The 27,668-nt window shown below is 42.3% G+C and overlaps 1 protein-coding gene across 2 annotated transcripts; it reads right to left on the bottom strand.

The window, feature by feature from the left end:
• Positions 1–27,458, bottom strand: lats2 (large tumor suppressor kinase 2). 2 transcript variants are annotated; one of them, XM_034573543.1, is made up of 9 exons: positions 26,990–27,458; positions 18,613–19,341; positions 6,852–6,984; positions 5,145–6,736; positions 3,716–3,943; positions 3,227–3,581; positions 2,330–2,512; positions 1,474–1,580; positions 1–1,259 (listed from the first exon to the last, which is right to left on the bottom strand). In XM_034573543.1, the coding sequence occupies exons 2-9, from the start codon at positions 18,976–18,978 to the stop codon at positions 702–704; spliced, it is 3,522 nt and encodes a 1,173-aa protein (XP_034429434.1). In that variant the 5' UTR covers positions 18,979–19,341; positions 26,990–27,458; the 3' UTR covers positions 1–701. The 2 variants fall into 2 exon arrangements, with proteins under 2 accessions (XP_034429434.1, XP_034429435.1); XM_034573544.1 differs by lacking the exon at positions 26,990–27,458 and adding an exon at positions 26,080–26,111 and having other exon boundaries at positions 18,613–19,032.
• Between the last annotated feature and the right edge of the window lie 210 nt (positions 27,459–27,668).

The following is a 27,668-nucleotide window of genomic DNA, read 5'->3' on the forward strand; positions in this document are numbered from 1 at the left end:
ATCTGGTCTAAGACGACTTCTGAGACAAGAGGCACTTTCATCCTTTGTGACCCGAACACGACCTGTACTGAATAAGTGTGGGTGCGTGCACGCATGCATTTTGTAGCTTATTTTGCAGCAGCTGTGAAAGAGGTGTGTCGCTAGTCCCCACCCCACCCGAATCCCCCCCTTCCCCCGTGCACGATCAACAAGTAAACTAGTTCCACTCTTCACATTGCCGTAAAAAGCAGCTCAGGTAGAACAGGAAGTAACTTCCCGTGTCAGACAATCACCGTCGAGGTGTTTCGATCGTCCGTAAGACCAAGGGTGGAAGGAATGGGAGAAGAAACTGCTGGAAGAACCAGAAGCAGTCCTCTAACTAGAACCATTGGATCCAGACATCCTTACGTTCCCATGGATCTCAGTGCAACCTGAACAGTCTGAGTCTTGCTCTGCAAACCGCATACGCTTCACCCTTGATGCAGTCAGTAACGTGCTGAATGTTGTCTCTTGGTCCCGGATCAGGGGAGTCTTGTATTTGAAGTCAGGGTAGAGGCACTATAGATTCCACAAGGTGGCGATGTTCCCGCTCCCTCAAGTTAACAATCACACATGCCAGATATGCATAAACACACAGAGACACATAAACAGAAGAAGAGCGGTGGAGGGCGGGAGGGTCACGAGCTGAATGATGAACGTTAGTAAGAGTTCAGTCTGCAGCTCTACACGTACACTGGCTCACATCCCTCTCCCTGCTCTTCTCCATCCTCTTCATCTTCTTCTTCGTCATCCAACTCCTCCTCGTCTTGTTCCGCCTCCTCCCCCATGCCACTGGCTCCGGTGATGCTCAACGGCATCTCGCTGGCCTCAAGCGGCTTGGGGTAGCGGAAAGGGCAGCCGTTGTCATCAAAGAACCTGCGGAAGGTGAATTCGTAGAAGGCGTGCTCTGGGTGCTTCCCATGCGGGGAGAAGAGTATGTCCAAAGCTCGGGTGCTGTCCCCGCTGTCACTCCATGCCCCGGGGCCGCCCTCCTCCTCCACAGGGTCAAAGTTGGACGTGTCCATTGGGTGGGCGATCTTGGGCCGGTAGGGGGCCGGCTGCTGCCGTAGATTGCTGGAGAAGTCCATCTGGGTGAAGAAGGGGTGGGACTTGATTTCGCCGGCTCCATTGGCGCCCAGTCGATCCTCTGCGGAGCAGCAGAGGCGAGCGATTATGTCGACAGACTCTGGGCTGAGTTTGACCTGTGCAGGCACCTGCAGCGTGCTCTCCCAGTTAATGACCTGTGGAAGGGAGAGACATGAGGTTACTATAGCTACACCCATGTCAGATGCAGGTTTATATAACCAGTATTTTGGATTGACACCCCCACTTTTGACTTGAGATTGACAGTTTGCCTGCTGCACCTGAACTGACACCAGGCTGACATTCACTCATCCGCTGGTCAATGATTTTTATTGCAAATCAAAGCTGGGGATATTTGTCTTCTTCACTGACCTTAATCTGGGTCTCGGTGGGTGTGGAAGCCAGGAAGGGCGGCTGTCCCACCAGCATCTCAAACAGGATAACGCCGACGCTCCACCAGTCACACAGCTGGGTGTAACCTGCACACAAGGCACGAACATGTATCTATAAGTTCTCTCACTTTACATACACACAGCACAATCAGCTATTATAAGTATCTGTACAGACACATACTGTGATTTCAGCACATTCATTTGAAATCAAACACTAACCGAGGGTGTTCACACATTGATGCTGGATCAACACTGTAGAAGCCTTTTTATACCCAATTCTATAGTTTTGGAACAGTAGGGCTACATTTTCTACTGTGTTTACTTAAATTTAGTTATTGTTTTATGCTAAAAATATTTACAGACTACTGCATATGCAAAAATTAAGTATTGTATATGCAAGGGTAATATTTTTTACATGATCCCTCATAATAGTAAACGTTGAATTGCCCTAATCCAAGAATAAAGTTTTCTCTAACCCTGAAGATAAAGTTTGAAACTAATATAAAAGTTTAAAATATAAACATATATTTGGATATACATACGATATACAATCTTAAAATCAGCAATAGACAAATGCAAAGACTGAAACTAATTTGTATTTGGTTCATGAATCGGTTTATTTTGAATTCTTCAGCCTCTGGTCCATTTTTAGACGAGTTGTCACATGTCCTCCACGTGAATGTGACTCAAAGCAGTAGCACGTAAACCCTTAAATCTGGATCAAATTTGGTTAAATAATCACAAGATAAAAAGTTTTTTCAGTTGTCAGATACATATTTGTATTATTATTATTTCAGTCACTGTCTCCATTAAGTATCCGTCTTATTGTCACCCACCTTTGCGCAGCAGCACCTCGGGTGCTATGTAGTTAGGTGTTCCCACCAGGGAGTGAGCCAGGCAGCGCTGGTGCTGCCGGTTGGCGCGCTGCTCGAGTGTCATCAGCCGATCACCACAGCGACAGTTGGACACGTCGTCCCAGAAGTCACTGGGCTCCATGCTGTCCTGTCTGATGTGACTTCCTGAAGACAGAAGACGAGGAACAATGTCATTAAACTCCACACACAGAAAATACGCAGGCTTCTTTCTTCTACCTCATCATGCTGTACGCTTGTGATGACATCTTTATGTTTCGTTAAATGCAGTGAAAACAACATGAAGACGTGCGGTGACGCCAGAGAAAATAGTTCCAATAACTTGCGGAGGGTTGAGAAATATTTTGTTCATGTTTCTATATTTAGAAAACCTTTGGATCAATATTTTTTATGCAAATTTGGCGAAAAAACATGTTCGATTTTTGTATTTGACAAACCAATTTAAAATATCAAATATAATATTGTGGAGGTGAGGGGGCTGGGAGAGCACCTTCACCACAGCCGATTGATCCTCACGTTTAAAAGGCAGCGACTGAGCTGCCTTGGAGGGACACAGAGGACGGACACTGAGAAGAGACACTCACACAGGGGAGACTGAGCTCAAAAGCTGAAGAAGTTTAAGTTGAGGTTCATTTATGTTTGCTCACGTTGTGTTGAAAGATTAATAAAAGATGCTGCAAAGCAACAGAAGCGTCTCTGGCTGTGTGTGGGAGAGCCCCGTGGCATGGTCAACTGCCACAAATATATACCATAATACTACTTTATTTCCTGGTGCTTTTGTGGCTTTTGTGTGGATGTGCATAATACAATATTTAAGTCATTTAGCATGAACATCATAAGCATAATAATTAAGTTTCTCACCTTTCTGGTAGTACTTGGAGTTGTGTGTCCAGCGGAAGCCAGTGCACAGGCCGAAGTCTGTCAGCTTGATGTGTCCGTCCAGGTCGATGAGGATGTTGTCGGGCTTGATGTCGCGGTGGATGAAGCCCATCTTGTGGACACTCTCGATGGCCAGCGTCAACTCCGCCACGTAGAAGCGTGCAAGAGGTTCGGGGAAGACGCCCATCCGGATGAGCAGGCTCATCATGTCTCCTCCGGGGATGTAGTCCATGACGAAGTACAGGCTGTCACGGTCCTGGAAGGAGTAGTAGAGACGCACCACCCACTCGTTGTCTGCCTCCGCTAAGATGTCCCGCTCCGCTTTCACATGAGCCACCTGCATTAGAGGAAGTACTTTGAATTATATATGTAACAACTTGTTACCAGCAGTTTGCAATAACTTAAATTATATTCAAAGGCACATTACTAGTGGAAAAATTCAGTCTGTACGAAAATGAACAATTTAATCACCTGGTTGCGGTTGAGGACGTCTTTCTTGCGAAGGGTTTTCATGGCATAAAGGGCACACGTGTCCACTTTACGCGTCAGACACACTTCACCAAAGGCGCCGATGCCCAGCGTCTTGATTTTGACAAACATGGACTTGTCCATTTTGGCTCGGCGTAGCCTGTTGTAGTTGGACTCTTTCTGGTTCAGCATCTTCCTCATCTGTTCCTGCTCCGCTTCCGACAGTCCGGCCTGGACAAAGATGGCGGAAATTAATTTCATATTTATGATTAGTAATGTCCTCGGAATGCAGCATGAGCCCAACCCAGCACACCCTGACCTTTGTGGTCGGATTTAACCCGTTGTGTTATTGGACTGTCTGGGTCTGGCTGTGGTATTTTGTCTCCTCTAAAGAATGTCTTTCAGTCACTTTGAAGTAGGTCAGAGGGGCAGAGGGCAAAGTCATGATTTAAGACAAGCTCATGGAAACACTAATGTGAACTCACTGACTCCTGACACCAAGACAAAGGTTTTGTTGTCCAAAAAGTCCGGAGGGAGAAGTTTCTGGGCGGCAGCGTCTTGGACATCACTGCTCCAAACAACACAATCTTTCTCATCTCAATTGCTATAAGTTGCTCAAGAGCTCAAGCTCTTTTCCACTGGGTTTTAAGTCTTTTAACTACATATGGCTTTTTCACTACTTCTGATCATTTTCCAATTAGTTTCTGTATTGATTCTCAACCTGAAGAGAGCGAGCTATTTCATTTCCTTTCAAAATAAACTTCCAGAGTCTCAATGCTTGCTTAAAAAAAACAGTCACAGTGAATAATGTCCTGCCATTATTAATTTTTCTGTAATTTAGTTCAGGATGTTCACTTAAGTGTGAACTTGGCTGTTTTCTGAAATAAAAATATGTTGCTGCTCGCAAAATAGCTGCTACTTTTAAAATCTAAATAGGCCACATTTTCTACTATAACAGATCTGAAGCATGTTGTAAACCTCTTTAAGTCGATTTTTATATTTTACAGAAGCCTGGATTTTAACAAAATAGCCTGAACACCTATGGAATCTTTGAGAAAACTGTCTGCATTTTGTCATCAATGGGCTAAAACAAGCAAATCCACTGGCGTGCTCCATTAATTAGTGTCTAAAGATGAATTTCAGTGAATCCAAGAGTTAAGGTTATTTAAGGAGCTCCATAAAATGGTGAAAGTGATGTAAATTGTAAGTCATATATTGCAGCATCCCACAGCAATCTTTTCATCTTTTAATATCTAAATTCTTTCTGGCATTCAGAAAATTAACTATACTATTATGTGCTTTCATGTGACACAAAACATTTTCACTTATAACTATGAGGCTTTCACTTTTACCTGTGTGTGATTCAGGTTATTCAGCATTCTGACTTAGTAACATCAAGGAGTTAATGAGCAGCTGTAAAATATAGTTTTACCTTTGACATCTCTTGTTCCAGTTGAAGCCTGCGGTTAAGTTTCTGCTGGTGGGTCTTCATCACGTTCTCTATGTGCTGCTCCATGTAGAACTTGAATGCGAAAGGTGAGTAGGTCTTGATGCGCGACTCCCTCTTCTCCTCGTCACGGCCGTTCTTCCTCACTGGAACAGGTGACGTCTGGATCTGTTTCTTGTCTTTCACAGGTTTTTCTCCCTTGCCCATCTTCGTCTTCTCTTTCACCTGCTGGCTCTCTTCTCCCTTTCCACTCCCTCCGCTGCCGTTGTGTGTGCTTCTGGCTGCAGGGTTGCTGTGGTCCTGAGCTCCGCACATGGCTCCATCCAGGGCCCCTGGTTCGCCAGCTGTGCCAGACATGAGCAGACTTTTGGGGTAAGGTGGTGGTGGGCAGCGTTGCTCCTGAGCAGGCTCAAGTGGGTAAGTCTCCTCCGGCATGTAGGCCAGAGAATCTGCTGCATCCTGGCCCTGAGCCGTCATCCAGCCTGGGTGACACGGCCCCACCGCTGTCTTGGGCTCTGGCCTCATCACACGGATGCTCTTGACGGGCTGTTGAATAGGTGGGGATGTTACAGCCGTGATGGTGTTTGGTGGGCCCAAGGAGGAGTCTTGTTTTCCAGCTGCAGGAGGTGCAGCCATCGCAGGCCGGACAACGTTGGGTCCTGCAGAGCGACTGTTGAAAGAGTTGGTTCTACTGGGGACGCGCACCTCCCCCCTGAATGGGCCCTGGGGCTGGGGTTGCCTGGCTGGAGGGGCCCCTTCGGGGCCTGGGGGCCCTGCCCAGTGGTGCTCATACAGGTCCAGGTTGAGGCTGGCTCTGGACGGTGTCATCAAGCTCTGCGGCAGATCTGAGAAGTCAGGGCCCATGGCTGCCACTCCACCTGGAGACCGGGACATCATGTGGACTTGGTGGGAGGTGGGGCTTGCCTGTCGGGGGTGGGAATGAGGAGGCAAGTACAGGTTAGCGGGGTACCCTCCCCCTCCTCCTCCTCCATTTTGACCCATGACCCCTTTCCCCTGCATGTTGACGTAGTTGTCTTGGGGTGCCATGGGGGGCGGTGCCATCTTGTTCTGGAAGGAGGGGGTCCTCTTAACGCCATAGCTTGCAGGCTCCATCATGTGAGGCCTGGCATGACCGTAGTCATAGTGTGGACCTGGAACAGGGCCACCTGGTGGCTGTGGCTGGAGTTGCAGAGGTTGACCAGGAACATTGTAGCTCATCATGGGACAGTGCTGCTCCATACTCCCAGGGTAGCCTTTCTGCTGGCCCCCTGGAGGGTACATGGTGTTGGCTGGGTTGTTTTGGGAGGCCATCACTGGTGGATAGGTGCCCATACTGGGAGGCCTACCCATCGGGTTTCCCATGGCAGAGCCCTGTGCTGCACCAGGTTGGGGCATCATGTAGTTCATCACAGGGGGGGCGCTCATGTAGGGTCTGGGCATCTCACCCTCAGGGCCATATCCCCCTGCCCCCTCATACATGGGAGCCCCCATCTGATGGTATGGAGGCATCACAGCTGCTTCTCCTGAAGCCTCCATCGCAGGCCGGTGGTCCATAGCGTTTGGCATGCCGGCTTTTCCTGTAAGGAAAAGAAATACCACTCATAAAACAGAAACTGCATCTTAACTGTGTGGTTAAAAGTCGATTATAAGCACATACAGCGAGTATATGTAATTAAGAGGATGTATTTGTACCTGGTGAAGTCTGCTTGATGACACGGACGATGAGCTCAGTGCGAGGGTCAAGGTAACCCATTTTGCTGATGTACTCTAAGGCCGCTTCGATGTTCCTGCTTCCTGTTTGCTTCAATGCCCGCACTGCCATCTCCTGCAAAGCACACACATACAAATAAAGAAAATTTGAGAAACCTATTGACACCTTACTTAAATACTTTCTCCATTATCCACACTTTTTTTCTCAAGTAAAGACACAATTTTCATGTAAAATGTCGTCTACACACAGCCAGCTGCACAAGATTTTGTATGACTAAATAAATAAATTAAACATTGGGACATCAGTTGGGGAACAATATGATTGGTGACTACTGGGAAAACCCAGAAATTGAAAGACATTTAAACACACAAGAAAGACCATTGGAAAATCTTGCTTGAGTATCTGCAATAATCACACAAAAATACATAACCAAAAACCATCACATGTATGCTTGCAACACACGTACACAAAATGAGCTGAATCTGCTTAGAATGTGTCCAACCCAAATTTAAAAACAAACTTTCAAAACCACTGTGGTGCTCAAGCACCTGCATCCTCCAAACATGGGGTCACGTACCAGCGACTTCCTGTGTCACAACACACAAAAATATACCACCACAAATGAGGGCAAATGACAAATGGAAATGGGTAAAACGAGTGAAGGGAAAAGGGGCACACGCAGTGTGTTTTTATCACGGTTTGTTTTGTGGTAAACATGTGATTTCAAAATCAAAACACACCCAAAAAGTTAACCATGACAAATGGAAATGGTAAAGTTAGGGAAGAACGAGTTTCTTAACTGCATTCAAAGAAAACTCTGAGCCAGTGTAACTATTATGAAGCCACGTGATTGTCAGTAATGGGTGCAATTATTTCATGTGAATGATTCAGTGGCTGCAGCCTGTCAGCAGGGTGTGGTCCTGTGTGCACCTCAGACCGGCTTTATTAGAAATCAGTACACTTATACCTTTTAGGGACAATACTGGAGTTTCTGTTTTACTTAATTTAACACTAAGTGCATCAACTTTATATATATAGCCACCATATTTCAAAATATACTGAAATACATTTTTGCTTCTGCTCATTTGAGTATCATTCAAGAATCAACAGTCTCAAAAACCTACTTGCAGATACAGTGAATCACATTTCATCTTTGCTTTCAGTCACAGTTACATTGTGTTACAGTTCCATCTAATGTAATCCAGAAATCTCTGTATGTGGCTCGCATATCTTGTGTTCATCTAACTGGCTTCACACTTGTCATGTGTATTATTAAGGGCCCAAGGAAGTGCGGTTTTGAACTTGGTGCGATCACATGATTTGTTCAATATGAATAAACTGATCTGAATGATCAGCTGACCAGTAAGACAACAGCAACGACAATTGATTCTCCAGTTCAGGGTTTTACGTACAGAGTCAAGCTTCACTGAACTTAAAACAGGTGAACAGCTCTTTGTGCAGCTACAGGTTTCTGAGTCCTGCAGTCAGTCTATATTTACTACAGGTCACATTTACAGTTTCACAAAGAACCCTGCAACCAGCATCACCACAGGCCAAGTAAGAGTTAACACAGGGATATTGTGAAAAGCATCTAGGGAAAGAAGCCTGCTGCATTAAAAAGATTCCTGTTCGGCCGCCAACTCTGAAATCTTGGATACAGGACCCAGCCACCCAAGTTATTAATGTTGACCTGGCCTCGATATTAAAAACTCTCAAGTGTTTTATTTGCATTAAAGTTAACTGTGTGTGGCCATAACTTCTCTTGAGGATCTTCTCATCAAGTCGATGGCATCCTCCTCATACATTCTGTATTTTATTTGCCATTTGGCTTGTCTCCCTCCCTCTCGTTCGCTCGTACCCACAGGTGGGGCATCTGGATCTCATCCCATGCCTGGCGATTTGCGCTCCCAACAGGTGGGTCACTGTAAAAAGCCCCCTGGTATGTAGGTCACCTATGTGAAAAATGTTGCGGCCCCTAAAAATGTGAAGGAGTAAACATGCAGAGCATTCCTTTCCTGTTTATGGCCCTTTTAGTAATGCCAATCATTCCTTTGGTCCATGTTAATTTGAAAAGGGGGAGATTTTAGAAGCTTTTCAACTCGAGATTCAAGGGATAAAATAAATTCAGTTCGACTCCAAACAAGGTTATTTCCACTGTGTTTTAAGGCTAAAAGTCCACCAGAAGTGGCTAAGCTAACAGACAATCGCATTTCCGACGGTCCCTGAATGCACCTTGTTGAAAGATATCAGCAGACATTTAGGCTTAAAACACGATGTAAATGACCTCGTTTCGAGCTTCCAGACACTCGTATGACTCCACAGGAGCAGTATGGAGGCATGTTATGCTTTTATTCTTCTTAAAGTTGCAGTGTGTAGAATTTAGTGACATAAAGTGGTGAAGTGTCATGTTGCAGCTGAACACCCCTCACCTCCTCCTCCCCTTCCAAACATGAGAGAACCTGTGGTAACCTTCAGTTTTCATAAAAACTCAAAAAGGTGTTTAGTTTGTCCAGTCTGGGCTACTACAGGAAACATGGCGGCCTCCATACAGAGGACCCCCCCCGATGTAAATATAAAGTATTTAAATATAAAGTGCCCATTCTAGGGTAAATAAAACAACAATCATACAATTTAGATGAAACACACTTGTGAAAACATCACTAGGATTATTTTTATATAAAATTTCTGTCAATAGATCCCTTTCACCTAAATCGTACAAACTGGACCTTTAAGATAGGATTCTGCTCTGAGACTCCAGAAGTGTTCTGTGGACTCAAACACGTCACCCACCCATCCATCGGCAGAGTGGATAATAAGTGAATTTTCATTTTTGGATGAACTACCCCTTTAAGACACAGTGAGCAATTGTATTTCTGATTTATAGTTTTAAATGTTTGGCTTTATATCAGGTTAATAGAAAACACGGACAAACTAAAGCCTAGGGGACAGTTTCATAGACTTAAATGATAACAAAGCGTCTTTTGGCTGCAGCAGTGCTACAGAATATAAATAGGTCATTGTAGTGAGAGAGCATAGATAGCTGCCTACTGTGTTGCACAAGGACGGGCTGCCAGTGTTTTATACAGTATATGGCGGTTTATATTATAATTTCATCATGTTCATTATTATAAGTTTATGTGTTTGTTTGTCTACATTTCTTCCTATGGGGTTGGATTTATGCATTTTTATTTATTATAGATTTAACAGGGAGAATCTATTTCAATAATACTTTTTACAAGAATTCCTGTCTTTATTGCAGAGTGAAACAAACTTTTATAACATCCCCTTGCCTGCAAATAAAATATTCTCCAGGTGATGCCATCAAACTACATTAATTTACAGTTTTCTTTACACGAGGTAACAAGTAAACAAACAGGACACCGAGGTGGAAAGATAAGCAACTCAGAATATGTCGTCCCTTCTCCACAGAGCGACCCACACCTAGATGAGGAAATCCCCTTGTTTGGCATATGACCTCACTGCAGAGACATTTATACTCAGACCTCTGCCCAGACGGCCGGACAGAGCCAGAAAAGGCGCCCCTGCTGGCCACAAGGAGGGACAGCAGCAACAAATTGAGGGCTTGAGACTTTTACAGATGACATTAAGTGCATGTCATTATTCATGGAGTCACAGCGGGAGTTGAACCACAAACTGTGACAGTGTTAAATTCTTGCTTTACAGCTCAGCCCCAGGCAAATCACATGTTTTTTTTATTTTTGATGAGAAAAGTAGTAAAACTAAAAAATTTTAACTAATGATTTCTTTGGATTACCAACTTTTTACACATGCTATAATTTGTCCATATGTAAAGTCCATGAACTAAAAAGAAGTGGTGCCTTTTTACTTAAAGAGACTCATTTTTAATGTCTATTTGCTGCAGATGTTGTATTTACTTCTTTTCATTTAAAAAAAAATCTACAAAATGAAACCAAGCCTTTTCTGCTGCTGCCCCAAAGCTCTGGAACAGTCTCCCTTTCTGCATTAGGACCCACTATTGATAATCTAAAATATAATTTTAAGTTATACCTATTTAATCGTCCTTTTTAATTCAGCTCAAGTCTCATTAGTCTTTTAATACCCATCATTTTTATTTTTTTTTACTTTATGTCTTTTTAACATGTCTTCTATACCTTTTACTGTGTTTTTCTTTTTACAGATTAATTTTTTCTTTTTCATGCATGATTAAATGAATAAAAACATCCGGATACCCATATACTGTATATCAAAAAGATATTGGTAGTGATTGCGAAGATGTCGTTCTCAAAACCGTGAGACATATTTTACAGTTTAACCATAAACTCTATTTTTAATTGGACTACAAAACAAAGAGAAAACACAAATACAACTAAATATGTAGAGCTTTTTTGGGGAAGAGCTGTGCTGAGCTCTTCCCCAAAAAGTACTACATAAAGACCATTAAACACCTGCAGTGCATTCAGACTGCGGCTGCCAGACTTCTAACAAGAACCAGGAGAAGTGAGCACATTATTCCCACTCTTAAATCTTTACAATGGCTTCAAGATTATTTTAGAAGTTTTTAAAAGGTCTGCTGCGAGTTTATAAATCAGTCAGCGGCCTGGCTCAGCACTCAGATAAAAGAGCCTGGGGGTCAGAAGCAATATGGTAAAACTATAATTTAGCTACTAGGCAGAATACAGATGGAAGAAACTCTCCAATGCTCTTCCTAGTGCTACAACTTAAAACTTAAATTTTCTCTGGTGCAACTTATTACTGCACTGCAATAGTGTTGTTGTTGCATTGTTTTTCTTGCATCTATTCTAACTCATTTGTCAACCCCTGCCCCATCACCCAGAAAAGATAAACGGTAGAAAATGGATTGGATAGAGGGGTGTTTTGTTATATAATTCTTTGCCTTATTCAAAACACTTTGAACTTTGTTGACTATGTTTGATAGATGTAACGCAAATTAACCTGTGTAATATCATATGTAAAGGAAATACCTGTTTGGAAGCTGGTTAAAAAATACCTTGATGACAACCCTTGGTTTTTCTTTAGTAAAGAAAAAGCAGAGAATGATAATGTCATCAACAAAAATATATTATTTTTGTCCTTGGAGTGTCAGGAAATGCAAGAACAGTTCAGGAGAGAGGTTTTATCCCATGCGGCCATTTTGTGTCCCTTCCTCCTGCGGTTTCCCGGACTGACTGGCCGCTTTTATTCATCAGGCGGAAACTAAATCAAACATAAATGGTTTAAAAGTAGAAGCGCACAGAAACTGTGGGCACAGTCAGCTCTGAAAGCCAGGAAATACCAAGGCCACACACTTTCTATGGCTTCTGTTGTGTGTGCATGTGTGTGTGTGTAGTGTCCATCTACATAGGTGTATATACACACTAAAGCATACAGCTTGCACATGCCTGCTTTTGTCCCCTCACATTGCATATACATGTCCATGCACATAAATAACTGTACGCCCCTGAGACTGACACACACACACACACACACACACACACACACACACACACACCTGTTTATACTCTGTTTCCTGTGTGTACGAGGATGTGTGTGTCTGTTGCATTCCTGTGTAGCGAGCAGAGAGAGAGCTGGCTGCCAGAGCCGCCCTGTAATGTCACATTATGTCCCCCTTTCTCTCACTCTCTCTCTCTCTCGTGCTTATCACATAAATCCCTTTTTCCTATAATGACTAATTGGATTTAACTGCGAAAATGAATGCAGAATGACCAAACCATATATGGTTTACATTGCTAAGTATTTCTGCCTGTAGTAGATAAAGAAAAGCTTAAAGAATACAAGAGGTAGATGGGGGACGACAAATGGTCCTCAGCCAAATGTCCAATCAGTTAGTTAATTTTTAGTTGACATACAAAAAAATTATTTAGCAACCATTTTATCCACTTATTGCTCAATATTTTTTGTAAATGGAAAAATGCAATAGGTTGTACGCGTTGTAGCTTCTCATATGTCATTATCTGAGACATTTTTTTCTTTTGCCATTCATTATGGTAAAGTGCATTATTTGTGTTTTATTTTATGACTATTGGCTGAAAAACAAGCTGTAGGAAAACGTAAGCGATCGCGTCCAAAAGATGAAAACTCAAAACCTTTTAGACGCGTGAATGTGTTTCGCTCGGATTTACACATGAAAAATGTAGAGACATCAGATACTTTTTTTTAATACCGTATTTTACAGACAATAGTGCAGATTTTGCTCCACCCACACTTCCCTTTGTTGTGTTGTTAAATGAGGAGCAGGAGGATTTGATGTCTAAATGATCAAATTAATACTTACTATGATATTGCTCTGCTAGCCGCTATTATCTATTACTCATCCAAATCACGTCTGACGGGATACATTTAAGCAACTGAAAGTAAATCTCAGTGTTTTACAGTAAGAGTAGAAATGCATTTGATGTAAAAAATACTCAAAAACATAACTAACCAAGAGATAAATGAACAGTCAAACACTTTAAATACTATTTGTTATATACATTTTCTTCCATCTTGGTTAGAGTGCCTGACAAAAAAATCCCTGTGTCGAACACCAACTATGTAAAAGACAGAAATAAGAGCAGAGATATTTTTTTATCTCATCTTTGACAGAATAGCCTGTAGTGAGGATAAATATTTGGTTTAAAACTTAACCGCAGATATCTAAGCTGACATTGAACAGTTCAGAGACAGTTATTTTATATTTATACGTTATGTTTGTTGTTCCCCTTTTTGATTGTGCATGTGTTTGCATTCATGCGTGCATGTGCAGAGGCGGGCCCAGTGACCCCGGCTGTCATGGCGACAGATGTTCCTTGCTCACATTCCTCAGACCAGGAAGCAAGAATTCAAGCTATTTGCAATCTGGATAGTCTCTCTCCCCCTCTCTCCCTCCCTGTCGAAAATATCCAGGCCACATTTTCACTCTTGTCATAATGGTTGCGGGCTGCGAGCCGCCGACTTATCCAAAACACATAATCAACACACATACACACACACACACACACACACACACACACACACACACACACACACACACACACACACACACACACACACACACACACACACACACACACACACACACACACACCTCTCTTGTGATGGTCAACAACATTATCCTCCGAACTTGACCAAACCAGAAACACATTCCCTTCAAATCAAAGCCACATGGAGGACGTTCAGGAGCCGAGCGCAGCTGGACGTACGGAGCGAGAGGGACGCATCGTTTCCACACAGAGATCCATTGAAACCTGCGCCATCTTCCTCCATTCCTCTTCCTCAACCATGGCAGGGACGCACAAAAAAAGTACGCATAACTAGGTTTCACCATATTGACAAATCATTTCAGTGCGAGGCGAGGGACGCCAACATTCATCCACTGCTTCCACGTTACGTTCAGTTGACCTCATTGTTGCATGAACACAGTTTTTGCTTGATCACACGCCGAAGGTTTTAATATGCTCATCGTGCTATAGATTCTTTCGCTGCCGCAGTTTGTCCTGCACATACAGCAGGAGGCCTGCTGGGATTGCCGCTGACCGCTCCCCTCCTTTCCCTTCACTTCCTTTCGCTCTCTGTCATCTTGGTGCGTGGCATGCAACTACGCCCCCCACCCTCACTCCCCCTCCAAAGCATTTCCTCCTTAAAAAAAGAAAAAGAAACAGTGATTATGTAACGAGCCACACTGCACACTGTAAGTTTCAGACGGAAAAGACGGGAAAGACGAAGAGGAGGAGGAGGCGGAAGAAGCAGCTTGTTGATAAAAAAAAATAAAAAATACTGTGTGACCTCGAAGGACGTAGAAGCTGATGTACATCTGACATTGTTGCTCTGGATTGGTTTGAAAAAGATACAAAAATATAGATTCAGCTCAGTGGCCTGAAACAGTCAAAGGTGAATTATTGGTATTCACAAACATTAGTACAGTCAAGTGTGTGTACATTGTGGGGGCGAAAGTTTAAAAGTGCAAATGTCAGACATTTTGGTCTCATCACTTGTTGCTACCATTATCTCTTTGAAAAAAAGTATGTCAACGAAGCCCAATGAATCCTGGGAAAGGTCGACCCAAGAAGGATCCAACTATTGGCGCAAGGGACACATTTGAAGGGGCCTTTGAAATAGAACAACCGTGTCACGACACTGTGACACAATCCATCTTCAAACACAGCTTTCTAGCAAACATTGGACTCGATTATAACGAGGCATTCACTAGTTACTGAAATCTTATGCACAAAACTAATAAATTATTATTACAACTGTTCGTTGTTGATCAGTCGACCTTCGTCAGTCAAGACATCAAACCAGGTCAAGACCCAACAATGTGCATGATATTCAGGTTTTAAAATCTCTTTCAACCGTCTGATATTAAATATTTAACCAAAAATGTAATCTGCGTATAAAAGAAAATAGTAGAGTGTGACCTGGACCAACCATCCATTGACCACGTCCCTTTTCCTGTTGGTATTTAACAGCCTTGTGAACAAACTCTGGTCTATGCTCTTTATTTTGGTCTAATATGCTTTGAATGTGGAAACTGCCTCAAGCTAAAATAAGTGTTGGTTTCTTCATTGTTCACATTTTTATTATTGGATTTACTTCAGTTATGATTTATTACTAATTAAGTGTAATGAATCAGTCAAACTAAATAATTCAACTTGTGCATTCCTCACGAGAATTGAACCAAGACACACACAGACCTGCAGAGACACACAGGGACAAAGACTGGGACAGACAGAGCTTGGGAGGCGACGGGTTGGGTGGCGACTCGTCTGCAGCAGGAGGAACTGTTCCACCCTGCTGCCATTGAATGTTCACTTCCTGTTTGTATTGACTGGGCCCATATTGGTCTGGTACATTCACAAAAGGTGGCAGCAATGGAAGTGAACCAGCTGAGGAAATTGCTGCCTCTGTAAACCGCGAGCCTGACTGCCTCGCGACTGGTCGAGCGCGTGTTTCGGCGGGACTTCAAAACCATAGCTCCACGCCAGGATCAATACAGAGGAAACTCGGGCTCCAAGTAAAGTTGTTTGTGCAAGATTCATCCTCCTGTTTGCAAGATTTAGCAAACAGGAGGAAGTGGAGACAGGTCTAAACATCTTTGTTTACAGTCTATGATCGAGAATGATTACAGTCTCATTTTAGAGACAGTAGAAAACATTTGGATAATTTGTTAAAAGATTAACTGTGTGAATAAAATCTGTGTCAACAGTTACACAACACACTGAACAAAGAAGCGCTTTTAAGAACAACTGTGAACAGACACAGAGCAGAAAATTGGCTGAAGTTACGCATTTCGACCCTGTTTTTAAACCCAAACTCGCACAAACTGGAATCTCTCACGCAGATTTAAAGTACCCGAGCAGGTCAATCTACAACAGCTTCTTAATCACCACCACTTTACAAGCTAAAATACTAATGGCCGTAATATGAGCCAATATGTAAGGACATTTTTCACTGTTGTCAGACTAGATTAAAGTAAAACAAAAATACTGATCCATCAATTAGCTGTTGCAGCCCATACTATATTTTAGCATTTTATGAGAAAATAACGTGGTAAACAAACAAAACAACAAATTCAGATTGGTAACAGTGAATATAACAGTGTGCAGTGTAGACAACAGTTAGATGGCAGTTCAATGAAAATGGAATACATCATGGCTCAAGCTTAAAAGCTTTTTGTTCCAAGGTCGCAAGTCTCTGGGAGGCTGAAAAGTTTGTGTACTCTGCTCTGATGAACTACAAGTCAAGTGAAAGACAGGGAATCAAGATGCAGAGTTAAGGTCCTGCGATCAGCAAACACCCGGCCAACAGCGGGTCTTTGGCTGCGATAAGTTTAAAATCGATGTTGCCTCATAACTTCCCTGCAGCGGGGAGGTTTCTTCGCAGTGCTGTGCATGGGCTTGAGTGAAGCAGTCTTCACAGGCCGAGCTCCATCACAGGGCCTGTCCTCCAGACCTTTAACCACTGATGTACCAAAACTCAACTGGACCAGTTGCACCTAACACCTTCCTCATCTTCTCCATGTAGAGACATAACATTAAGTGTGATAATGTTGCCGAAGCAAAACATACAGACTTGCTCATTCATTTCACAGGATAAACTATGTGGTCATAGTGTTAAAAAAAAAAGCTTTGAATGGACTTTCTGGTTATATTTTGTCTTCTAACAGAACATCATAGCAATAAATCAACTACAACTCAAACCTTGGTGTTGATGTGAAAGTCCACTAAGTGTCATCCCTGATGCAACAGCAACGTGCAACATCCAACAGCACTATTTCACACGTATACTTTGCAGATGAGCTCTGAATTTGTGAGATGAATAAATCTGCTCTAAACATTTGGAGATGCAGTGTTGTGGTGTGTTTGCATTCCTCAACTCGGACGGTTAAGAAATCCACACGATATTTCAACATATCAACGCTCAGGCCTGTGTTATGTAATGGCAGCGCTGTACACTTGGCGAGGACGTCGTGTATTGTATTGCATCCATGAGCGTATGGCTCTCTTTCTTTTTCTGCTGCTTTCATTAAGAATTCCTGACTGAAGGAGGCAGAGTGACTTTGCATGTCTGAGAGTAACAGGGCAACAAATCCATACACTGCATTCAGACACAGCACATCCCATCTCTTTCTGCTTCTTGTATCATACATCAAAGCAATGAAAAGAAATTCAAGCAAAAACAGTAACTTTATCAGTTATGATTCCTGTTTGGTTTTCATACATGGTGCAGTTAAACGTCATTGAATCAACACTGACAGAAAAACATATATATAAATAATCTAAAATGAGAGTTTATGAAGTTGGTTGAGGTGTTTGAGAACTTTTAATCAACCAGGTTAGGGTTAGGGGGTTCTATCTATTCCATTCGTGTTTCTGTCCAATTATTACCTCCGCCAAGGATCTAATGTTTTCATCCCTGTCCGTTTGTTTGTCAGCAGGATTACCCGAACATCACAGGACATATTACTATGGATCTCGAAAGAACCCACCAAATTTTGGTGCAGACCCAGGGACTCTTTTTCACTTTCTTTATCATTGTGAGATAAGACATTATTAGACATTTTCACCAATCTTCCAGATACTAATGAATGGACCTTGATGAAATTTCTTTAGAGGATTGATATCCGAGTGAGAGTATTCGGGTTGAATTTAAGGGGACTGCTGGGCCTTTGTGGAGGTTTGAGCTCTACAGAATAGTTTTTTTTTTTTTTGTTAAATAGAGATACAGAATTCTTCAGTAAAAGCAGCTTCATCTTTTTAGGTATTTTCTATTATATTTATTTTTTCATACATTGTTAATTATTGACAATATATTAAAACAATCTCAACTGCTTCATGTGATTACAGTTGTAAAATAAATGTTTAATTAGAGTATATGAAGTTGTTTGTGGCCAACTGAGGTATTGAGAATGTTTATTCAACTAAGTTGAGACATTTGTTCATCTTAACAAGGACACTCTCATCCATTTAAATTTGAATCCAAGTATGGTTGATTTTAAACATTATTGATGAAATATCCAATTAGGAAATTTTTTTTTGCCGCTGATCTTTGGGAAAATTCTGATAATCTAACATTACATGACAGCAGTCTATGGTGGTGATATAAACCATTATCTGCAAGAAACCAATACAACGATGATCTTAAGGTAACGGTTACCTTGGTTAAAGAACTAACTGAAGCACATCCTCATGCCCAGGACAAGAACACACAAACCAAACACATACGGTAAATGCACAACACATTCTCTTCCTCTCTCTGGCTCACCTGGTCACAGCCGGCGTTCACCAGGTCTTGCAGCATCTGCCGGTTCACCTCCCCAGCGCCTGCAGGGTGCCCCGACCCCGAGGATGGACCCGACTCATTGGCGAAGGGCATGAGCGACTTGCGGATTTCCCGCAGGGCATTCTGGTAGTTGTTAAACTTCTGCGGGGGTCGGAGCTGCTGCTGCCGGCTTGCTGTGTCCTTTCCGCTCTTGCAGTCGGCCCCTCGGCCGCCGTCGGCCCGGGAGCTGCCCCCATGCAGGGCCTGGCTCACCAGCTTGGCCGGCTGCTTCAGACCCTCCTTGATCTCCTGAAGCCTCTGGCGCGTGTTGCCCACGTACGGGGCGGCCGGGAAAGTCTTTGGCCTCATGGCCTCAGTGCCCGAGGACAGGCACCTACTCTAAAAGGGAAACACACACGCACATGCACTCACACAAATTGACACTCACTCCCCTGCACCCTCCGAAGGATCCCTTTCAAGCTGGCTGACCTAAATAGATAAAGAGTGTCCCGCAGCAGATCTGGGAGTCCCTGTGTGTGTCCCTTTATTTGTTTGCGTCTCTCTTTGTGTTTCTGATTCCTGCCGATGCTGGTGGGGTGGCTGAGGCTGATGTGGGGATACTACAAACATTCCATGGTGCGGCTCTCAAGGTTCAGGTTCCAGCTTATTCCAGGAAATGCAGCCGGTCACGAGGGCACTGCGGAGCCAAACCATGATGCTGCCAATCTGCGCCTGTGGAGGAAGGGACACAGTTTGAGCATAAAGAGTGTGGTCAAGTAAAGTGTTGGTGCTTTTCTGAGATTCTAAAATTAAAGCCAACACTGGTCTGTTTACATCGTGAGCACAGGAACGTTAAAAGTGCTTTTCAGTGAACAGAGCTTTAATACCTCATCCATGTTGTACGTTGAACAGCTGTCAGTGCATTGGAGGAGGGAAAGGATTGACAGTACTAACATGTAGAGCCCAACTTATTTATCATTTATAATAAACTTTATGGTTAAACAGTAACATAACAAGCCTCAACGACATTTCTCTGTTGGTTGTATTTACGTTGTCTTTTTATTTCTAGTTATCTATAATAAAGTCTATAGTTTAACAGTAAAATATCAAGCCTCAGTTACATTTCTTTTTCATAAGAGTATGATAACGACATCTTAGGAATCAATGCCAATATATTGCTAAACATTTTTTTCAATCCCTGATATCGGTATCGGCCCCCCAAAAATCCTGTAACAATATCTAAATTCTATGGAAACATCATCTTTCGCCACTTTTATGCAAACAACCATTAAAGATTACTGGCAAACTACAGGATTTGATTAATTAAAATGATTTTTTGACATATTGATAAGTTGTTTGGGCCTTTACATGTTAGAAAATAGCAAAAACAAATCACCGTCTCCGAGAGCCCAAGGGGATGTCATGTCTAAACAATCCCAAAAATATTTTTTGCTATAGTTTGAAAAATAAATGTTGGGCTTGAAGAATAACCCAAAACCACCACATTTCTTAATAAATCAGTTCATCATTTCAGCTCTGCAGGTTTGCGGTGGCATTGTCTTCCAAATGAGTAAAAGTAAACGCATCACATCAGAGGTGGCTGACATGATCAGCTGTTATCTGGTATTTGAAACGAGGAAGGTCTATTCCAGCCTGATATCATGATTATAATACTGTCAGTGATGTCTCAAACATGGCTCCAGTTAGTCTGGTATAACCTGGATGTCAGATTCAGTATCAGTGGTGCAGAAGCAGCATTGGTGAATACCAAATGCATTATACAGGAATGTAAGGGGTCATAAAATGCCACCTGAACCCCACCGCCCCTCCTCTGCATCACATCTATGCATAGTTCTGGTTGCACAAGTCAGGCCCGGTCACTGCATACCTCTGCTACGTGGTCATCAGTAAACACCCCTGTGAGAGCGCAGCGCTGCATCGTGGGGTCAAAACAAGTCAGGAGCCCTTCCTGCTGCAACCTCAGCCCCCCCCCCAAACCGCCGCTCTGCCTGCGATGCTCCCCTGTGATGCTCCCCTGTGATCAGACATTTAACACCATCTGACAGTCTTATCTGGAGGAACATACTCAGCATTCTGGCACAGCAGCGTTACTCCTCCGGGGCAGATGGGATGACGTGCGGAACAAATGCACATGTTCCTGTCAGACGCCGTACGTGACGATCGACAATGCAACAGTGGGATGTACGGTGTTTGGAAGGAGTGAGACAAGGGAAGATGTGGAGCAATGGATTGAGGATAACAGGCACATAATCTGCAAGAAATGCAGAAAAGTGACACATATTGAATCGAAACCTCGTGCTGGTACCAGTGTTTGGCTGCTGAAAGCTTATATTCTGTATCTGCAACATTTCCCATTTTTAAACTTAAAAATGACAGATTCGGTGCTTGTGTATGAATCAATAAGTCTCTGAAAAATTGTATTCTCCAATGACACAATTCTCTTAGGAGTAACAGCCGCAGGTTGAAAACCAGACTATTGCTTTATTCCTATTACCACAGAAAGGAATTCTGTCAGTGGACTGTTACGACAGATCTGCACAGAGCTGAGGAGGGGATGCATCCAAAGTTCAAATCCGTTGAACTTTGACCTGAGCTGTGCTGACCATTGTCACAGCTCGAGTCAAGCAAGGGATGAAAACTGAATTAGCCTACATGCGTTTCTGAATTCCCAGAACACAACAATAACAAACTGACCTTGGATCAGACCAAAGGATGGAGATATTACTGCTTGGTGAAATACCAGCTGGCAGACCAACTGACTTAATATCTGAAATATAGCCGTCCTGCTAAGAACATGAACATTGTAGATAGTAAATACAGGAGGTAAATTCAGTGCGTCATACAGGCAACAAACAGCACAGGACCCTTGTTCTTCTACTGTAAAGTAAAAACACCATTAGAGCCTGCAGTTAGATAAATAGCTTGGTGGGACTGTACTTGGGAATGCAATGCTTTGAGCTAAATTCAAATATATTGTACAGTGTTGTCTTTTCTGCAGATGTAAACAAGCTATATGGCAAACTGGTTCAAAGGTTGTGTTGTTCATGGAGACTGTAAACTAATAACGTAACATCAACATGCTCACATGGTAACATACCTATGATGTTCGGTATGTTTTTCATTTGCTAATAAATTTATATAATTTGCAGTTACCAAAAACAATCCCTACACCTACAGATTTTTATTTGCTTTATTTATCTGACAGCTGAATGACAAAGATTTGAAGCCAGAGCACTTTGTTGTTTACTGAAATACAAGGTCAACAGAAAATGATTTTGTAAATCCAGGCGTCTGGAGGTAAACATCATTTAAAACTGCTAACATAAAGCAGAAGGTAAATCCTGTTTCAACTCCACACTATAACTACAACAATTAAGGGTTTAAGACTTGCTGCAAGTGTTTAAGACTTGCTGATTCAAACATCTGATCGACTTCTTCATAGCAACAGCGCTGAGGATCATAGATATTGTAGTATTTATGCAACAGACCAATCTGACTAAATGAGTTCTCAGATACCAAGTTGAAACACCGCTCAGAAATAAAAGAAAAAGTTCTAAAGAAAACCACCACATGAAGATTTTGGTGTTGTTCAATGACAAAGAGTGGAAAATAGCATATTGAAATGAAAATGAATTTGATGATTTTATGTGATTTACATATATTTATATTCTGTATCATAGATATGAAGAAATATGTTAAGATGCAGAAGATCGCTGGGATCCCACCAGAGAACTGCTGAACTTCACCCCCCCCCCATCTCCATCCCTTTGGGACATTTCTCAGAATGTCACAGCGCTCCCTGTTTGCACAGATAAAACTCTGTACAGACGAAAACATGTTGGTTTTTTTATATTGGTGGGAGACGGAGAAGGGCGGGGACAAGCTGCATAAATGATGCCCCATCTCTGGGATCTCTTGCCTCCATTCCTGCAATGCTTCAGGCGCCATGTCTGACCAACGAGCATGCCATTCCACAAGTAACTACAAGTATACTCATACCATCGATGAATCATGGGACAGACTATGCTGACCAAAATAAACCGAAGGAAAAACAAAGATCTATGGATGATTGCTGTCTGGAAAAGAGTCGTAGGAGGATGTTTGAGTACAACCTGAATAATTTAACAGAAAATAAATGTGAGTAAATAAAACACGAGTTCACAGATTCAAATTCGACCCTTTCTGACCGTCTGCAGCTCAGATGAAATCTAACCTGTGTTATAGATTTGAGAATGGATGATTCTATGAAAATATGTACACAGAGGAAAAATAACAAAACCTAAAAGTCAACTAAGGCTACAGGTTTGAAAAGACAGCTAAGAGGAGTAAATCATTATCTATATAGAACCTTTCAAATCAAAAGTTATAAAGAGCTTCACATTAAAAGCGTGACCGTGTAAAGTAAACAGAAATGGAAACAACAAAAACTATATATATATAAAAAATTAGGGTGTAAAAATTGAATCTGGTAGAGGTAAACTATTCCATCTTAAAGCTTCACTGTGTAGAATTTTGTGACATCTAGTGGTGAAGTGTCATGTTGCAGCTGAACACCCCTCAACTCACCCACCCCTTCCAAACATGAAAGAGAACCTGTGGTAGCCTTCAGTGTTCATAAAAACTCAAAAGGTGTTTAGTTTGTCCAGTCTGGGCTACTGTAAAAAACATGGCGGCCTCCGTAGAGAGGACCCGCTCCCGATGTACATATAAAGTATTTAAATATAAAAGGCCCATTCTAACAATTTGTACAATTTGGGTGAAACGCTAGTGAAAACATCACTAGGGTTATTTTATATTCAATTTCTGCCAGTAGATCCCTTTCACCTAAATCTTATACACTGAACCTTTAAGCTGAGTTGTCCAATTATTATTTTCTATATGGACAAAGCTAAATTTGGATATGTACTCGGTATATATGGCACATATAGAGTCTGAGGAGTTTTATATTGCTATTGAGACATGGGTAAAGCTATTTATTTGAGGAATGTTTCAATACAAGCATCGGAAATACTGAAAATGCCGGATCAAGAGATTACAAGTACGTAAATCTATGAACTGATCCAATAGACTTTAAAATAGCTATATTAGTTTTTAACCTGAGCCAGGCCTTACAACAATCACTTTAATAAAAGGATTAGTAGCAAACAGCTTTTAAAATATATGATAAAAAAAGTTATTTTTCTAAATGATCTGCTTTTGGATCGGTACTCGTATCGACCAATACGTAAAGTCCAGGAATCGGAAGAAACAGTATCAGAACATCTCTAATCTTAAATCGAGCTTGTATTTCAAGTTTGTATATCGACAGAGCCCAGTTCAGATATGTCCTCAGGAGCGCCACCATGTTGGGCCTGATACCTTTTATATTAGATGCCATTTAGACGAGGGTAGAGCTAGCGGCACGGTCTGCTCCATCTAACACATAACTTTCATTTGTCCATGTTTATACAGACAAAGAGAAAGCTTGAGGAAAAAGCATCTGAAGTTCAGAGAGAAAGACGACTGTCACTGCAAAGCAGAAAGCTGCAGTGGTGTGTAAACCCCCCTGGGAAGATTAGTTTAGCACTGCTGTTAGTGGTGTGACTGATTTTTCTACACTGGACGAATTGCAAACAGTTTCTCCTTATGTGTCCCTAGATTATTTAAAAAGCAGGATTGTAGAAAACCCTGGAATCTGAGCTCAAGTGAAGAGAAATTCAACTTGGACGTCTGAAACATCCCTTCTGCATACTTCTACACACCCACAGAGTTCATCCATCTTCAACAACAGACACACTCGCATGAAAAATCAGCCCAGGCCTCGGCCTCAGCCAGAGTTTACATCATCTCGTTCCCAGATTTCACCTTCAGCTCTTTCCATTATCTTTACAACCAGTTTGTAGCTATGTTTTGTTGCAGAGCTGGGATCTGGCTACCTGCTGGTGCACAATAAATTCCCACACCTTAAAATGGCCACGGCCAACATCTGCCAGCATCTGTTCCGTTTGTAGTCCAGTGGGTGATTTCTCACCGCAGTCATCCCTGCGATTTTTCCCTGACAGATGCCTCTGCACCGCCTGACAGAATTAGATCCAGCTGTGGCTCAATACCTAATGACGCACTGTTGCACCACCAGCACAACCTCAGTAGAATAGGTCTTATTGTTACAAAAAGTGACTTTTCACCCATGGGAAATAAACTGGCAAGTGTCTTGGGTGCTATTATCTACTTTGCATAACTCAGGCCTGCTGCTCAGCAATCAGAGGAGTGGAGCATGTGTGTCAGGCAGAAAGAGAGAGTGTTCAAACGTCGTAGTATTAGCAGCACACCTGAAAGGAACACATGGTTGCATCAGTGCCAAACTATGCAGGAGTGGAGTGAAAATAGCACATTCAACGATAAATTCTGCATACAGCTCTGTGATATGGCCAAAGGGTTATCAGGAGGCCCGTTTCCTATCAGCTAATAGTGATCATAAGCAGGATAAATGTGTCATTATCATTTCCGTCAAGTATAAATACTGACTTTAGCTCCTGAGGGACGGTTGTGGTTTTGAATTCTCCTTCAAGAGAATGACAAATAACATGTTAAACAAATCTGAGGTTGAACATTAAAACCAATTATGTGTTATACCTCATGATTTATGATGATTGTTTGATCGCTCACTCGTACATCTGCATGATCAACCCCCTTTATGTCCCCCAGCATGTTATAATGATAGATAGAACATCCTTGTGGGTTAAACTGTTGACATTTTAAACACATGTCACAGAGAGAACACACACACTTATCCCTAACCTTAACCAATTAACTCTAACCTTAACCTAACCACAATTCACATCTGACCTCTGACCTTAACCAGGAGCTCAGAAATTATGTTTTGCCTCATTAGGACCAAGCGTTGGTCCCCATGAGGTCCACTGGTCCTGACTAGATGAGTGTTTATACTGGAAAAGGTCCTAAAACACTGGGATAGCTCCTAATCACATTAGCTATCAACTTATAGGGCCATAAAATGAGAACACCTGAAAGAACGTGGCAGTTGTAGCATAAATTAAATTACTTCAAATTATCACGTTGATGTTTTTCAAGCCACCAGACTCACCCACGCATGTTATAATGATAAATAAAACACGATCCAATAGTTTCAGGATTAAATGGGAGACACAGAGCGAAAGTTTAACTAAAAGACTGAAATAATCACATACACGCTCATGTATATAAAATGGGATAACCCCTGGATCCCCGTGGATGGCCCTAAAAATGGGGAACCATGCGAGTACTTGAAATGATCACTGGGGAATAATATTTTTTAGGGGCCACACGACTAAAGGAAAGAACATTTCCAATAGTTTGCGGGTTCATTTGAAGACATTTTCCCAACGCACGTCAAAAAGACACGGAGTGAAAGTTCAATAAAGCACTGAAATGACCACAGGATGTTCTGACAGACGCACACACACACACGCACACGCACACACACACGCACACGCACACACACACACCTGCATAACAGCGTCGCTCCTGGATATATATATATTGTTGTCTACTTAAAATGGTCCCATGCAAACATCTGGCAATTTCAGAATAACTGCAATTACTTGAGAATATCGCCATAATGTTTTTCAGATAAGATAAGATAATCCTTCATAAGTCCCACAATGGGGAAATTTGCAATATTACACCAGCAAGAGTCAAAAATAGGCATCAGTAAGTAATAAGTATAAGTGTAAGGAATATAAAAGCTATAGAAAAATATGAATGAGATAAAAAAACTAATATGTACAGTGTAAAAACAAGGATTGCACACGAACCATTGTATTGCACACTTAAGAGTTTTTCTTTATGCCACCAGACTCATGATATTTCACCCAACTTGTAAAATGATGAATAAAATATGATCCAATAGTTTAAATTGGAGCCTTTTTAAAGACAGAAACACTGAAATCCTTCCCAGCTCTGTGCATGGGCCCTGGACCTGGGGGCCCCCATGCAAGAACCTCAACATATCTGCAACAACTTTTCAGCAGGAGATCGTGTTTTCCTGTTTCTTCTTGTGTTTATTAGCTCAATTCAACATCTGTGCCAGGGCTTTAGAACCGTTACAAAATGGTGTCTGTGTAGTTTGTGCTGAAGGGGCCTTGGACATGAGAGGAAATCCCTGTTTGAACGTCCTGTGGCCTTCGACACAGAGAGAGGGGGCCACAGCAGAGACCCTCCTCCCCCCCCCCACTCACCCCTAAACCCTGCACAAACAACCAGAACACACGCTCAACTTTTCCTGTGAACTTCACCCCGACTCGGAGGAACTTTTTCCTCCAGCACAGTCACCGAGTCGTGCAGATAGAGCCCCAGCACCACTCCCCTCCAGCAGACTCACCATGTGAGAAGAAGAAGCCTCGATGTCTCCAGGTCCGTGGAGCGACTCCCCGCAGACTGACGCCTTTTAAAACCCACAAGGAAAAAAAGTTCCGTGTCCCCGGAGCGAGGAGCCGAGAGCGGGCCGCGGGGAATCAGAGGAGGCGGACGGGCTGAGTGGATGTGATGAAAGCAGCCTCCATTTTCTCCACACTCTCAGAAATCAGCACAAAGTTGGACACTCGCTGCATTGTTAACATTCCTCAGGTCACGTGACGCACCGACGCACGTCAGCGCGGAGCCAAAGATCGTCCGCGACAGACAGGATGTGCTCCAGCTGTGTGTTCCTCCTCCTTTTTCTTTTAATTTTTACTTCTTTTAACTTCCTGTACTTTACATGTTTGGCTTTTTACACCATGTTTAGATTTATTGACTAACATTTGAATTTTTACATTATAAAATAATCAGTATTCACCTTAAAGGGATAGTTCACCCAAAAATGAATAATTTACAACTTTACTCACATTAAATTCCGACTTTATTATTGTATTATGACGTTTTCTTATATTACAACTTTATTCTCCTAATCTAGTGACCCCCCCTCTTAATTCTGATTTATTCTCTTTATATTACAACTTTCTCCAAATATTACAATTTTACTGTATTATAATTTTGACATTTTCCCTCATTAAATTACAACT

The sequence above is a fragment of the Hippoglossus hippoglossus genome, chromosome 21 (genome assembly GCF_009819705.1).
Source record: "Hippoglossus hippoglossus isolate fHipHip1 chromosome 21, fHipHip1.pri, whole genome shotgun sequence".
Taxonomy (NCBI): domain Eukaryota; kingdom Metazoa; phylum Chordata; class Actinopteri; order Pleuronectiformes; family Pleuronectidae; genus Hippoglossus; species Hippoglossus hippoglossus.

Bases quoted from the DNA above. Each gene is read 5' to 3' on its own strand.
- lats2 (XM_034573543.1), bottom strand. From the start codon at position 18,978: ATGAGGCCAAAGACTTTCCCGGCCGCCCCGTACGTGGGCAACACGCGC. The intron at 3,944-5,144 runs GTAAAACTATAT...ATCTTTGTCCAG, and splicing joins TGGAACAAGAGATGTCAAAG to GCCGGACTGTCGGAAGCGGA. The intron at 1,581-2,329 runs GTGGGTGACAAT...CCTTGTGTGCAG, and splicing joins CGAGGTGCTGCTGCGCAAAG to GTTACACCCAGCTGTGTGAC.